At 38.0% G+C, this 16,991-nt stretch overlaps 1 protein-coding gene across 1 annotated transcript in view; it reads left to right on the top strand.

The window, feature by feature from the left end:
• The window catches only part of LOC124284215, a 30,862-nt gene extending 17,039 nt beyond the window's left edge, over positions 1-13,823 (top strand). The window contains exons 3-14 of the mRNA XM_046720277.1: positions 2,766-2,968; positions 8,542-8,592; positions 8,819-8,877; positions 9,162-9,256; positions 9,826-9,894; positions 10,453-10,622; positions 10,773-11,016; positions 11,142-11,412; positions 11,553-11,729; positions 11,994-12,239; positions 12,376-13,009; positions 13,184-13,823. Of these exons, the coding sequence (XP_046576233.1) occupies positions 2,773-2,968; positions 8,542-8,592; positions 8,819-8,877; positions 9,162-9,256; positions 9,826-9,894; positions 10,453-10,622; positions 10,773-11,016; positions 11,142-11,412; positions 11,553-11,729; positions 11,994-12,239; positions 12,376-13,009; positions 13,184-13,401 (2,430 nt within the window). The 5' untranslated portion in view covers positions 2,766-2,772 and the 3' untranslated portion in view covers positions 13,402-13,823. The remainder of the gene's footprint in view (positions 1-2,765; positions 2,969-8,541; positions 8,593-8,818; positions 8,878-9,161; positions 9,257-9,825; positions 9,895-10,452; positions 10,623-10,772; positions 11,017-11,141; positions 11,413-11,552; positions 11,730-11,993; positions 12,240-12,375; positions 13,010-13,183) is intronic.
• Positions 13,824-16,991: the final 3,168 nt, after the last annotated feature.

The raw sequence follows: 16,991 nt of genomic DNA, 5'->3' as shown, positions 1-16,991 counted from the left end.
ATAATATTTCTTTTGAAACTACTATTTATGTACAATGCATATGCTTCTTAAAAAAGAGTTATCAGATCGCAGGTCCCATAGTTTGGACCTGTATAAACTGATTACAGTGGACATTAGTACTAAGTGTGCGATAATATCTGAATCCTTCCAGCCTAAGTGAATGAGTAACTGAATGTGTACATGGAGAGACCTGGGTTTAATGGGAACTTAATGATAGTCGCAAATGGTACCTTAGATAAGGGCGACCACCTTATGGGTTCCACTGCTGGTACCAGCTCTATGGAAAGGGCTCAGTTACACAGATAAGGTATCAATGTCATCTATTTGTTTGGGACATGATTAAGGAGATTTAGATGGATTTGAATTCTGCTTAAGTGCTACCTAGAAATAAAGGACATTTTGTAAATCAGTGTAAATCAGAAAACAAATTGAATGTTAAGCGACTGGGTACTTTGCAACTGTGTTGACATTAATTCTGATGGATTGAACGTTTTGAATTAATAAGACAATGTGAGATCTTGTCAACACTTGTTGATAGAGATTAATGTTGATATTAGTTCTGTGGTAGAAATTTTAAAAATGTTTCAAAACACTACAAGAAGCCAGCAAAATGTATTCAACTGAAAATATTTCTTGATAATTGAAAGATTTCAAATTCCCTTTGGGATTTTCCTGGAGGTGTAAAGGGTGGAGATATATGAAAACAATATTTCTCTTTTCTAAAAGGCTGCAGATGCTGGGAGTGGTTTGTGTCTGCATTTTGAAAGGGAAAATTTGTTTCTCTAATAATGGCCACAGGGTGTCAATAGCCGGAGTAGTTTAGAAATGCATTAGGGATGAAATTAATTTCAACTTAAAAGATGACCAATAAGTTTAATGAGACCCAGAGGGCATGTGCCATAGTTGTAAGGGTCACGGTATACAACATGTGAAAACAGGAACCGAAATGAAACAAAACCTGATGTCCCTTTGAGTGGTGATCCGAACCATATTGTAGCAAGGGCTTCGAGCACTTCAGAGAAAAGGTTCCGAACAGAAATTGTCAGATGTAGTTGAGAGTAAAGACATTCAAGATGAAATCATATCATAAAATGGCCAAAACCATATAACCTGGCAACTGGGAGTTGTGTTTACAATGGCTTTGAACTCACTCACCTTAACATGGTTTCTTGTTTGTTATCCTTCATTCCGTAACATGAACCACGGGAGACTGTTGTGAACATATTTCTAAGGCTGTAAAATATCCAAGTCTATCTAATGACTGAAACATGTAACTGATACCCTTTCTATCCTTTTTGTTCTGGTGGACCACATGTTTAAGAATTGTAAGTCTAGCCACCTTGTGAATTACAACATGCATACAAGAGACAATACCTTGTACATAGCTTATCTATGAGGTAGCCTCATAATTATCCTGTTCCTAAAGGTTAATTAAAGGATGGTATAGTTACCTTGTTCGCACCAAATACAGTTGTCTTTGTGAGAGTCTGTGATTATATACACCAGCTTCAGGTGAACTTGAAAGAGTTAACTCTGTCAGTGGGATGTTTGTAACAACAGTGGTAACCGGACAAGACAGTAAGATAGATTGAGTTAATTAGCATGTTAAAACAACACAGGTGATAGTAAGGAGTCCACCTAATCATCGGATTAATAGATTGTTGTACAAACATTGTTGTTATATAGTAGATAAACGATAATCAGCCTATTGTTCATTGACAGGATTTATCAACTTAGAAATAATGCCCAAGTGTAGATCCCTTGGGACAGGTTGATTACCTGTAACGAGTAGTGACTGGGCAGGTAAACAGTATCTGGCCTAGACTTAAATAAATTAGTTCATAGAAATCTTGTTTATGTGCTTGTTTAGGGGATGGACACACAATAGTATCACCTACTTGAGAGATAGTACATTTGAATTAAATGTTCATTGATTGAACAGAATGCAAACAAGTACTCTAAGTCTAGCCTAGGTTTGGGTGTCTAGTCTACCCCTTGGAGTCTCAACAACATCTTGGCTCTAGTTGTGAATTAACTTGTCCCAAATTGGCTCTAGTTGTAAATAAACTTGTCCTGAAATTGTATTGGAAAATTAAAGAAAAAATGGATTAGTTGCAACAAAATAACATGAATCTGTTCTGAAAAAAAGGAGAGAGATTATGCTAGCAGTATTCAGTTGCCGTGGACATAATGAGCATTCATCTCATGCAGATATATATAAAACAGAAAATTCACAGTGCATATCATTCCGTGACAGACTTCAGTGAATGCCCAGTATTCAGTACTACATATTTACACACCTGTATGTATTCATTGAGCATCTTAAACATGAAGGACTTCAGCTATGAACTTGCTTGTTCAGCAGAAAGGTGTAACATTGACTGGGAGAGGGAATCTCTCAGGTGAGATTTGACTCATAATTTTGGCTTCCAGTCTATATAAAATAGCACTTTGGGTATTACACTGGCATTTGGGTGGTAGGGCAGACTGGGGGTTTAAATGTTAACTCTTTTTACGTAATAGGACCAGATTTCATTCTGAACATCGGTGAGTGAGTGAGTTTAGTTTTACACCGCATTCAGCAATATTCCAGCTATATAGCAGCAACATGGGTACTTAAAGCCCTTATCTTGAATCCCCAAAGTTGTTGCTGGAATATTGCTGAGTTCATGGTGCAAGTTCATCTCTTGCATTGATAGGCATTTTGTGACTTGATATTGTTTTTGTTTCAACAGTTTTATTAACTTTGCCCTTTTTTATTTCAGACAGGGAATGGAGAATTGTATGAAACGCCGTGATCTCTTGTCTGAGGACAGTGATCAAGAAAATTGTGTTGAACGTGGAATCATCAGCCCCTACAAGAAACTGAAGCTGTCCGACTCCCCTTTCCTCCGCAGTGGAGAATGTCAAGTACAATATTCAGCGCCCATTGCTACCAAGAAAACACACAAAGTCCTGCAAAGTCAAGGTAAACATATTTGGTTAATTTAATCCATACCATCAAACTAACTACTGCAGTGTCTATCCTTGCACCCATAGCCATTTTTCAGAAAAGCTTTTGAATATGGGCTCAACTAAAAGTAAATTATTAATTGCAAAGGTAGTAGTTAGAATAAACAACCTTCAAACCCCTAAATGGAGTTATCTCCCCTGATGTCACGGACGGTTTTAAAATGATAGTGTAATCTGCAAGAGCATGCAATGTTTGTAGGCAATAATCATCATAACTAGTGTGATGTAAACATTGTATTGTAGGTTTTTAAAGAAAGTTTAAAGTGTACTCAATGCCTCACCCCTTATGGTCACATGACCTCATTAATCATGTGACTCCATCTCTGCGTTATCAGTGTTTATACCATTGATGCACATCAATCAAACATCGCTATCTATAATCTTTACAACTCGTAGTTCCACTGTTTTGACTTTTCGCACCCACAGGAATAACGAATAAAAGGACATTTCTCAACATTGTCAATAATTTTAAGGTTCATTTGTAAAGTTTGAGATAACACATAGAATACTGAACACTGAGATAAACAAACATGCATCTTGCATAAGTTGAACAAGATGTGTCATAGATAAGAAATATAGTTGTCTTTGTCCCGCAAACTCAGCGTTAAGTCTCAGTTGTGGTCCCTCATCACTCAAGAGAAGATGGTTAAACTAGAAGGTAATTCCTTGACTGTAAGACTATTTATGTTATTTGTATATCATCCTCATACTCCCATACTTACCTGGTCATTCAGTTTACAAGACGATGCTTCTGTCTTTGTCAGATTTTAACATGAAACTTATAGTATTCTTATAATTTTCTGAGCATTTTCTTAAATTTTATCACATTGACACGAGGGGCCATTTGAATGATTTGTTTGACTGAATTTAGATATGTTTGGAGAAGCAGTTAAATATATAACAGGTTTCATTGTAATGAACCATGTGATATACTCCTGAAATTCTTTTCACAAATGAAAATTTTCAGCATGAGGTAGATTGACATTTATCTGGCTTAACAAACATGCTAACAGTATTAATTCATGAAGTGACAGTCTGCCTGCACCAGCCATTTTTTAAACTGCCTACCTTTCAAACTCTCAGTGGGGAATAATGATACAACTACTTGTTCACTATGATTCAGGTATGCTAATTAAGTAGGGCTAATTACAGGTATTGTTCAGGTAGAGCTACCTACAAATTAGCACTTATGACCATAATGATCAATATTAAACCATTTATGACAGGCCACTAAAACAATAGTATGCACATGGCTGCGACAGTTGTAGGAAGAGGGGCGTGAATGGGGGTAGGATGTCATAAAGATATTACCTTACCTGTGTTTTACTTACTAGGGGGCCATGTGTTTGGAGAATATGGGATAGGAGGGGGTAGGGATTTTGAAGGAAATGACCCCCTTCCTGCCATATAAACTAGGTGTGAAAAACTTGGTGTCATATTGTTCTTACCTGTAATCAACCAATAGAATTTTACCATGATAGGACAGTGCATGAAAAGCCTATATATATTGAGTGTGGGCCATTCTGTATCATTCCAACCTGAAAATTTACTTTGTGCTGTGCTAGGGTATTAGGACAAGTTATCAAGTACTACAGGAAAACTCGCCATTTCTTTCAAAAACTGATATTTTAATTTGAATATTTTGGATATCATCATGGTATATAACCAACAAGAAATGGAAGGTAAGACAAGTGTTTCAACATTTTATATAAACATCTCTGTGTTTGTAAATGCATAAACATTATTGAAATGTCAATTACAAATTGCTCTAATTCTGAAAATATTGACCTCTGTAAACACTCTGATACAATGTAAATGCCAGCTGATTATCTTAATGTATAAATCCTCAACCTAACACCTACCCACAAAGCATGGCCTTGTATACAAACAGTATAACTCTAAGCTATGACAGCTTCTTGTTTCTCAACTAAAGGTGATCCATTACACTCAATGTTTGAAAGAATAAACAATTTGTTGTTCAGTGCACAATGCCCAAGATAAATATCTCACCTGTGATGATGTGCAGGTACACATACTGTTGTGTTACCTGTAAGGTAGGGGCAAGGCCAATTAGCAAAGCATCAGTGACACTAATGAGTTATTCCATAACAAGCAAGGTGGTATGTCACTTGAGCAAGGCAGCATGCCTCCAAGTCAGATAAAGTCAATATTTAAACATAGACAGAAAAAATAAGACACAAGTAGAAAAATATTTTGTTTTGAAGTAGAGTATTAATGCTGAGGAAAGTTTGAGGGTTCAGTTCTTGGTTTGGAATCGTGGAGACAGCTTGCTTAGACAGAGCAATTCAAGATGGTAAATGCTGTTGATATAGGTAGGTGTTTTTGTCAGAATACTTGTATCAAACTCATTAACGAAGCTTCGTATGAATAACATGCGCGGCAAATCGTTTGATGTCGGGCATCGTTCGAAAGCTCTGAACATCAACAATATCACTGTACCCTTGCCAAGAGTATTTTCACAGTTGTAAGAAGCGATTTTATTGGATAAAGATTGGTTTCTAATGACGCTTTTTCGCCACAGTCTGCTATAAGGGTTGTGATTGGTCAAAATCAGACACGTGACCTAAGGCAGCCAATCATATTACGGCAATGGATACCCTCCTCGTAAACGAAATCTTTTAGATTTGGACAAAAGTTTTGGGTAAAATAATGCTATTCTGAACATATTAAGCAAGAAATCGCTACCAATACGTAAATTATGGAACTTATTGGACGTATCGTGCTAGGTTATGACCTGTGACAAAAATGCTTCATGTATGTATTTTCGCATTAAACATCGTGTCCGAGCGTGAAGATTGAGGCGGCGAGAGCCGAGATGTCACTTGTCAGTGACTTGACTTGCATTACATGATGGATTCATTTTTGAGCAACAATTATAAGTGGTCTTAATAATTTTCTATCTTATTTATTAATATGTTATTTGTTGAATTTTTATTTAAGTTTAAAATAGTACTCTTTTTTCCCCTGTTCTGTTTCTTATCAAAGCAGAGCAGTTGTTGAAATGGGGTTTTTTCAAACACATCATAAAATAGTACTTTAGATGAATTCAAAGGTATATTTTTCAAAATCAATTTTCAGTTTCACCTTCTTTGATTTGATTTTCAAATTTTTAGAATTAGGTCATGATGACAATAATGCTGTCAAGTAATTGCTCCCCTCAAATCATTGCTGAAGTTTGAGGGTCAATATGTGTGTGATATTTACTAAAATATATTTATGATAAATTTGATGCATTAGAAAATATTTCCCAATTATTATTCCTGAATGATTTTTTATTATTATTTTGTTCTATGACATTCTTAGATGGTAATTTGAGTTTTGTCTGTTTAAATATTTCCAAATAACCGAGGGGACCCCTTTGGACCCTTGAGCAAGTGGCAGGTGCTCTTGAGACTAACAGGTTACTTGAGAGAGTCTAACTGATCACTGAGTAGAATAAGACGCGTGCGCACCTGTTGGATGTACCTTGATATCCCATTCTGATTGGTTGAAAGTCCCGCGACCTAGGACAAGACGTGTGGCATCCCTCACGCCCCACCGACCGCCTTGTGTAGTGACACACGCTGGCACAAAGGGTGGATAATATTAGTCGTAGGACAGGAAAACTTGAAAGCTTATCTTAGCTCTATCTAATGCATAGCCGAGATTAAACCTGATGTCTTTTATGAAAAAATATCTAAGATAGTCATGCTGTGATGTATTGTTATGTACATGGGATAGGATGTAAGCAGGAGTTTAAGTTTGGTAGGTGGGAGACAGATGGTTTCAAGTGATATGATGAATCTTGGAAAGCTGTATTCAAAACAGATAAAGTGACACGTGGTACTAGCTTGACAGGTTCAGTATTCTCCATTGTGTTTTTTAAACTTGAGATGATATTACATCCTCAGGTGTAGGTAGGCTTCAACTACATCCTGTCCTTTGCTATTCCTCAAACATCTCAGTATTGTATGAACAAACATATGTTGATTATTCGTCAGACATTGCACAACTTTTTTAGAAACATTGTGACACCCCAAAACCAATTATGTTTTTTAAATTAAATTATGTGCCAATTTTAGTTATGAAAATAGATACGGCATTGAATAATGTAATCTCACTTGAAATAAAACAGTCCTTTCTAAATCAGCAATATCTCTTTTGAAAATATATAATTTTAGTAAATGTTAAGAAATAGCAATAGAAACAAAGGCAGTCAAAATAGACATACATGATAATAATGTTTTTGAAAACACATGGCCTGTTGATAATTGTCTGTCTGACATATATGTGGTATATGTGTTTATGGGTATAGGAAGTGGGAAGCTGGACTGTTAATGAGTGGAGTGGCACCTGACATCAGACACTGGGCATGTTGCCTTGATTGCAGGATGTTTGTATAGGCCTTGATTACCTTAACGATCTCACGGAGATGATCACTGCTCAAGTCTATGTGAGACAGTTTGAGATGCAGTGTAGACTTATGATAAACAGAAAAAGAACAATACTGGAATATTTTAAAGCTATATAGAATATTTATTGATGATATATTTGGTAATGGTTTGATGAAATGTAAAACTGAATCAAGTAGAAAGGAAAATAGAATGATTATTTTTAACAGAAATTAATGTGGATTGAAAACTACACAGAAGGAATGTTTATAAATATTTGTTTACATGTAAGTACTTGAAAAGAAAGTAATGTGGATTGATATATAAACAGAAAGAATTTTAAAGAAATATTTCTTGCATTAAGTACTTAAACAGAAAAAAATGAAAAATGTGTAACTCTTCAATTTCCTTTATAATCAAATTCAAAATCAATAGGAAAAACACTCTCACATCAGAAGTGTATGCAGGTAGTAAAATAAGAAAATATTAAATTATTGTCAAATATTTGTATATCAAACTATCTGAAATATATAAATGTTTCTATATTGCAACACTAAAAATCTGATTGCCCAGACACTTCCTTGAGCACTATTTTCAAACCTGTGCCATATGGCACTGCCAGGTGAATTACACTATGTCACTAAACCACTAATCACCAGCCATGGGGGGCTCATCCTATGTAACAACATGTCACTGGGTAATTGCAGGTAGGTAATACCTACCTGAGTTACCTGTATATTGTCAGTAATCAGAGGCACAAGCCCACCCATGGTGTCAGCCATGAGACCCATCTGTCACTTGCTGTACCAACATCTCTGATTGGTTGATTGACACTACTACTCAACGTGGGATATAACCCCTGCCCCCAGTCCAAGAGCCATTCATTCTCTGCTTCCAGTGCTGTTCACATCTAGATTCGCTTACTTACTTATTACATACTAGTACATTCAATATGGTTTGGTTACCTACTGTGGAAACTGACTCTCAGAAAATCATGTTAAAAGGTAAATTTAGTTGTATTTGTCAGCTACACCTGTAAATATCTCAAACTTTACTATGTTAACAGTCTAAGTGAAAATTGTCTTATTTCATTTATTTCGTTGAACATGTTTTCTTATTTTGCTATTTTATTTTGCAGGACAACTGAAGGTATCTGCCTACATGAACTTTGGCTTGTTGACTGTTCATGGTAAGTGTTACTTGGAATATCTTGATATATATACGATACATTATTTCTTCAATTTGAAGTTGTGTTAGCATAAACCAATGTCCTAAAATGTCCCTGTAACTCAAAGTTAAAGTTTAATTTGTATTGGTAATATTTCAATTATATATTTAAAACATTCTAATGTCACTCCATGATAATATTTATGTTGCTGAATTGTATTCTTATTATGATCTTCTTACTTTTTCAGTCGTTCAAGCCCGTAACCTTTCTTCCAACTGGAAGCCACAATGTGACTCATATGTTAAGGTAAATATAAACATAAAAAGTTTTGGTAATATAATTACTACAATATAAAATATATTTCTCAGCTATTACTTCAACAGTTTAAAGATAGAAGCTTGTGTTGTGTTTGTACCCAAGCTGAGGTGACATGATTTGCCTGATTTGCCCCATGACACCCACTGAGTTTGTCACACCTTAATTAGAAGCTTGGCTTAATGAAGGCCTGACACTGACATCTGAATTAACTCTAACAAACAACTGAACTGTTTTCTTGCCATTTTGCTAATTTCACCTATTTGTTGATGTAGATGTCACTGGTCCCCGATGAATCTCGACGTACTCGCTGCAAGACCCAGGCAGTCTTGGACTCCAACAACCCCACCTATGATGACAAATTCTCCTTGTAAGTATATATACCACAATTGTGTTTACCAAAAGTAAAAATAAATACAAATATTTTAATGTAGGTTTTCTGCTTCTGTAAATAATACTAATCTCTACTGTTCTTTCCAATCTTAAAAAATAAACAGACATTAGTTTACAGAAAATATTTTGAAAATAACTACCATCAAAGTAATTTGTGTTTGTATATATCTAAAACCATGTCTGCCAATCTAAAAATGAGCTGGCTCCATGACCAAATCACAATCAAATTATCACCTATTGTTAGATCCATTGTTCTCGTCAACATCCTTCTGTTAAGTGATTGTCTCGTGTCTCACAAGCATTGTCTGCTGCTTGTCTCTTGTCTAGTCAAGTTGATCTTTATTGTCAGACATGGGATGAGTTGTCAATAGGTGTAAACATCATTAGTGATACTCGCACCTATTTTAAACATTACAAATAGTTTCAGGAAAATTTATTAAGAAACTATTGTTTTATACTTTTATGTATTTGTATCGAATACATTTACAATTTCATGTATTTTAATAAAAAGTCATATAATTGATTGTTTTCTTATTTGTTTTACAGTGAACTCCTTGATGAAGATCAGAATAAGCGTCTTCTGATTTCTCTCTGGCACAAGGACCAAAATAGCAGGTAAGCACTTGGATAATTTAGAATATTTCAGTTAGATCAAAATTGCAATTACAATTTTCATGTACATGTTAATTTCAATTAGGACTACAACAGTAACAGTAAGGATCAGACTGTTCCGGCTGATTGAGCAGGTTGTGATTGCAGCAATGTGATCCCTATTGTATACAAAGATTATCACCCCCTTCTCATACCCTGTGATGGCATTGTTGTCCAATCGGTAGTGTTGTTACAATCAATGTAGGTATCCACCAGCCAGGCATGGTAAATGGACCAGCAATCACATCAGTCCAGACATAGTTAGTGGTGTACATTACATCAAAGGTAGATCCTTCGTTCACCTGGGTGTGAATCTAGACAACAACCAAAGAACAATATTGGTCGGTGTAATTGATTACCACATTAGAGGGAGCTATATTAGGGCAGGGTAGTTAGCAGAGGCCAGTATCACTGCAACCTTTAACACAGTAACATCTCAAGCTTCATCATGGCTCCCAAGTCTACAACTACTGATCTGAACATGAATATCAAGATATCTAACAACAAGCCTATTATTTCCAGCTTGAACGAGTTCCTCGGCTGTATGTCCTTTGGGGTGAAGCATCTCGTGAACCCCAACAAGGAAGTCAATGGATGGTACTACCTTCTTACAGAAGAAGTTGGTCGCAAGAAGCACCTGCAAGTCTCATCCAGACCAAAAACTTCAGCAGCCCCTCTCAAGTCAAAGAACAGTAAGTACAGACAGAAAATTCAAAACAGTAAACAGCAAATTTACAACTAGTTTGTAAATATCATTTTGTAAATTGTAAATTTAAATACACATTTAAGTTTGAGTTCATAATATGTATTTCAGATTTAATATATGTTACTTCTTTTTGCAGATTACCAGAACATCCCCGTCATCAATAAGGATGTTATTGGGCTTGAGCCCATCACTGTCAACATGTACAGAGGCAAGAATGGCTATGGCTTCTCCGTAATTGACTCCTTTCCCGTCAAGGTCGGTCGTGTGGATGGTGCTTCTCCAGCTGAAATGGGTGGTCTGAAGCAAGGTGACTGCATCATCAAGGTCAACGGCCAGAACGTCTCTCGCTCCACCTGTGTCAGTGTCGCCAAGCTTGTCAAGTAAGTAGCAATAATTATTTATAACTATATACATAAATTATATAATGAAAATATTATATAATCATAAATTCACCTTTCCATTTATTTGTATTCATATAATAATTATTTCTCACTTTTTTCTCCAGACGTAGCAGTAGCAAGCTCATCCTGGATGTCCAACGCCAGAAGGAAGTTTCCATTGAGACCTTCGAGAAGTCCCCATGGAAGCCAAAAGCCCCCATCTATGAGTCCATCCACAACAACTCCACTGATGATCATGACTCATCTGATGGTGACATTGAAGAAACAAAGGCTGACCAGTGCATCTCTGTCGACCATGCCTTCATGGAAGACTTGGAGGAGGATGACTTCATTGCCACCAGCACCCCACTCCCTCTGCTTCTCGGTGGTCACAGGGTAAGCATCACAAAAATACATCATAATATGAATAATAACAGTTAATAAATGAATTAATTCATACAGCATCTGTAAATTAAATTAATGACGAAAAGTGACATAATATGACAAAAGCTTATGATTTTATCTTCTTATTCCAGACTGCCTACACTGGTCTTGCTGAGCGCCGCAAGCAGGAAGCTGTTCACCGCCTGATGAGTCTTGAGCTCGACTACATTGACTTCATGCATGCTGGTATGCAGCGATACTCCCGTCCTCTCCGCCACTGCATCCTGTCTGCCCAGCAGCACAAGGCTGTGTTCCAGAACATAGAAAAGGTTAGCGGGCTTGATGTGCTCTGAACTAGTACACAAACTACCTGGACAAAAACAAACCTGGACAACTGCATGAACTGAAGATCCTTGTAATTCCAGATCATTCCATAGCATAAGTGTAATGGCATTGTCAATGATGTCAAGGTTTTTAATTTGTAGATCACTTCATAGTTAAACACTCTGTTTGTAAATCCCATTGGTTCCTTAAGAAATAAATGTTTGAATGTTAAAGCTGTGTTACTTATTTGTCGGCTTTTCTTCCTTCAGCTGGTGACCATCTCAGAGTACCACATCAAGCAGATGCAGGACAACCAGCCATCCATGTACTCGGACACTGATGATGACTCTCAGTCCTCAGAGTCAGGCCACTTCCTCGCCTCCATGGGGCTCATCTACCAGTCCAAGGTCCACATGCTCTGCCAAGCCTATGAGATATACGCACATGGTCTTTCGGATGCCAATGGTGTTCTCTCAGACCTCAAGAGGAATGAAGATTTCATTCGATTTGTCAAGGTATGTATATTTAAGTATTTAAGTAATAATATATAACAATACTTGAATTTAATCAATCACATTTTTAACTTCTCTCACATTGTAGTATTATATTGCTTGTTTCAATAGCTAATGGTTTGTGTCTTCCTTGTTTCAGAATCCTCAGCTTCTGTCAGGTCAGCCCAGCATCTCAGCATTCATCTACCGCCCCATCCAGCACGTGAAGGAACTGTACCAGGTCCTCCAAGATATTTTCGCCAACACCCGTAGTGACTCCCAAGACCACATCACCCTCCAGCAGGTTGTTGATGGCATGCAAGCCTGTGTCAACAACATCACCAACTGCAGCAGCGCTCGTGTGTCAAGCTGGTCCTCCCTCACCTCCTCCAAGAGCAAACCCAGCAGTATCGACAGTGGCAGCATGAAGTCAGGGTCATCCAGCTCATCTGGTAGCTCTTCCTCCTCCCACAAGAAGAGCACTGGCTCGTCCATCCCCAGCTCCTACTCCATGAACACCATCCGCTCCTCTGTTGACTCTGAGGTCATGAGGATCCAGGACAGACTTGTCTTCTCCAAGAATGTTCCCGTGTTCCAGCTCTGCCAGGAGGAACGCCACCTTATCTACCAGGGTGATGCCTTCAAGTGGGCAGGCCGCCAATGGACCAAGGTTCACATGCTCATGTTTTCGGATGTTCTTCTCCAAGTTGAAGAAGAACATGACTACCTCCGTGTCCTTGAAGAGCCCCTCTTCCTCCGAGACATCTGTGGAATTGAAGCTCAGAGAAAGCATGGTATGTATTATTTTCTGTGAAATTTATGCAAATCCACAAATATTTATACTCAAATATAGGTAAAACATTCTATACTCTCTATGAAACTTACAATAATATTCCAAATATATTTGAACATATTTTGCAATACTTTTTCTGTCTTCCTGTACTTATGTATCTATCTTATTCTTCCAGCAACTGAATTCATCCTCCACACCTGCCCCAAGTCACCATGTACCGGAATCCCCATCCAGCAGAAAATGGTTCTCAGAGCCCCTACAACGGAAGACAAGTGTGTCTGGAAATCACTCATTGAACAACGTGTGTACTCAGTCCGCGGCTCCCTCCACACCTTCAGCAGCAGCAGCGGCCACATTGACGAGATCTCCGCCCGATCCAGCATCATCATCTAAGTGTTGTGTTCCTATGCCGACTACATACAGAATGATGGATAGACTGGATTATGTGTGTCATCTTCCAAAGACTTTGTTTGGATGTGTTTATAGTGCTCTGACAATGTGGGGACAACTGATCTGAAATGTGATCCAAGTGCAATCTTTGTATAGTGAATTATTGTACATAGAAAACCATCAGCAATTGTCAACTTTCTGTCCTGCGATGCATTGTTACAGACACCAGCATGCACCACAAATACACTACTTCCTGTTCTTGCTTTCTCATGTTGCAATATTGCTGTCGGATGGTTAAGTGCTATGTTTGTAGAAATGTCTCCGCTTTGTCATCTTGTCCATTTGTACATAGTCCACTGTGCTGTAATCTATCATTCGTATTTATGTCTGTATAGAAATACAATAAATGGCAAATCAAAACAAAATTACTTTTTGTGCTGTTTGATGGCTGAAGGGGTTTTGTAGCATGTATTGGTTTGTGATGGATCATATTATTTAGCTAGCCATGGAAACACCATCGCTAGATGTCTTGGTGTGTATGAAGCGTGTATCAAAACTGACAGATACCATCTGTAGAACTTTGACAGGTATACATGGATGCAGTCTTTATGGTCCATCGGGAGGTGGGGTAGCCAAGTGGTTAAAGTGTTCGCTCATCACCGTTTACTTGATTGACAGAAAATAGTTGCAATGGAGATCCTTTGTTGATCTTAGATAGTTGTGGTTGCACAAGCAGTGGATGCAGTAGAAAATGTTGTGCCACACAACAGTGAAAGTTGTAGAGGTTGTAATAGTAGCTGTAGGCGGGGGTTAAAAGCGCTCGCTAGCCACGCCAAACACCTGGGTTTGATTCCCCACATGGGTACATTGTGTGAAGCCCATTTGTGATGTCCCTTCCGTGATATTGCGGAATATTGCTAAAAGTGGCGTAAAACCATACTCGCTCACTATATAATGTATATGTATTATCGTGAGGTGAGGTGAAATTGGGTTTAAACGTCGCGCTGGAGAATTTTTTCGCTCATATGACGCTGTGCATGCGTGTGTGCGGCTGCTTGTACTAGCCCAGACTTAAGCTTGTTTTATAGTGCTAGCCCACTGAGATACCATGCCGCAGTGAAGCATGAATACCCCACTCACACACATTATACTGACTCCGAACTGGCCAGTCCTTGTACCCATTAATGCCGAGCTCCAGGCAGGGACCAACAAGTACCATATTTTAACGTCTTTTGGTATGACGTGGTCGGGGATTGAACCCACGACTCTGCTCTACGGGTGGACGCTCTAACCACTACACCACGGAGGCGGTTGTATTATCATGATGTAATTGGGGCATCAATGTTGCCTTGATGTTAAAGCATTCACTCAACACACTGAATACACTGGCTGGATTCCCATGTGTGCAATGTGTGAAGCCCTTTCTGGTGTTCCCTTCTCCCCTGCATTGTAGCATAGAATTATATACTCTACCAGGGCTCGATTTAAGCATTTAGAACTTGCACTGGTGCAACCTGAAACTGCTAAATGCAACTTCTCATGTATATCAACTTGCACCCAGAGCATGTTAATATATTGTGTTCAAAGAACACACTTCAGCTGGAAAACAGAATGATGAGGAACTGACTTTTTTGGAACAGTGACTGATTATTGTAGGAACAGTGACTGAAGGACTTGCTGTTCATGAAAGTTTAGGAAGTAAGATAATTACAGATTTCTTTTGTTATAATACTGTTCTAAACCGTCTTTACCAAAACTTAAAATTATACAATTTTATATTAAGCATCAGGTGCAACCTGTTTTTGTTTGGTGCAACAAGGTGATTGAGTTAGGTTGCACTGGGTGCAAGTAGGTTTCATTAAATCGACCCCTGTCTACTGTACTTAGGTATGGCATCAAATAGTGTTGCCTGCTCACAACTGCTAACCTTCCTGTAAGTATATAGTGAGGAAAACCCATGCTGGTGTTATTGGTGGTGTCACTGTAACAAATAAGGCTAGTAAGGCAGACACTAAAGGCCCCAGTTTTAGGAATCTCATGTGGAAATTAAATAAACTGGTTCTACCTTTTGCAAAGATTTTTTTTTCGTGTGCTGCTAAATTCACACAGTTAAATTACCTCTAGTTACAGAATTACAATGTATTAAGGCTCTATTATTTTAATTTTTTAAAAATATTTTTGGTGGAAGTGGTGCGCGCAGTGTACATGATATACATATACCATTTCTCCCACCCCTGACAAACTCAAAAGAATAGATTCATATAACATTTCATTACCAAAGACCACTGGGGATTATTTTCAGAAAAAAATACAACTACACACTTGAACAAAATAGGGCTTGGAATTACACCCATTTCCAATTGAAATCGGAATGACTTCAGCCCTTTCCAACTGACATTATAACATCGTTACCATGTCTGCCGTCTATAGCCCCAGAACAATTTTTGTGTCTGAGATGTTTGTAACAACATCGTTGATTGGCTTGTTACATGCAACAACATCGTCAAATGGCTAACAATGACATCACAGGGCTCCAGGTAATGGGGATGATGTATGTGCTGGGAGGGGACCATAAGTTTAGACAAAAGTGATTGGAACTTGCGAAATCTCACATGTTGAGAATTCATTAATTGAGTGCACCCGACTTTATACACTGTTAGAAATTAAAAAGTATACCATTCAAAAGACGTAGGGGATATTCCATTTTGTGAGCATACCACTAGCCACTGCCAATGCATATGAGAAAAAGTAATATACATTTATATCCATACAAATGAAAGATTTCCAAAGGAATGGAATGAATTGTCACATGTTCCCTTAATTTCTCCTCATCATCTGTTTCCTCTTTGGCTTCATCGTTTGCATTTTATCAATTTTGTAAATCCAATATCCCCTACTTTTTTTAATGGTTAATATTTTCACAAGATGAACGGTATGAGAATGTGTGTGACTAGTTTAGTTTAACGCCCCTTATAACATTATTGCGGTTATATGGTGGAGTGTCCCGTTCATGTTTCTTGTTTAACGGAGGCGGTGGGGAAGCCGAGTGGTTAAAGCGCTCGCTCGTCACGCCCAAGACCCAGGTTCGATTCCCCCCCATGGGTACAATGTGTGAAGCCCATTTCTGGTGTCCCCGTCGTGATATTGCTGCAATATTGTTAAAGGCGGTGTTCAACTCACTCACTCTTGTTTAGCGGCGTTCTCGTCAATATGACGGCAGTTTTTAAATTTTCAAATCTAGTATATCGATCCTCGCAGTATTGGATCTAGAGACATTCACGAATATGAGGTTCGAACCCACGATTCTAGTTTTCTGATATACCGAGTATAAGACACAATTCCATTATCAGAAGAAATCTCCACAGGCCCCCACTGCGGGTCAGAAAATCGATAAACTAGGCCCCGGTTTAGTATCAACACCCCCTACTATATAATATAGAAAGGTTCATCACAGAAATACGGTGACATGATCGAAAACCGGAAAATTACGCACATGTCAATGAATATCTCGTATTTTAAAGGTCTCACAAGTATCAAAAGCTTTTGTCCATATCTCCGATGTATGTATGAGGCATATACATGGGCTTTCCGTG

Source organism: Haliotis rubra, unplaced genomic scaffold (genome assembly GCF_003918875.1).
Source record: "Haliotis rubra isolate DU_JTF1 unplaced genomic scaffold, ASM391887v1 Scf330, whole genome shotgun sequence".
NCBI classification, from domain to species: domain Eukaryota; kingdom Metazoa; phylum Mollusca; class Gastropoda; order Lepetellida; family Haliotidae; genus Haliotis; species Haliotis rubra.
Note: the sequence above shows the minus strand (reverse complement) of the source record. Positions and strands in the feature narration are given on the sequence as shown.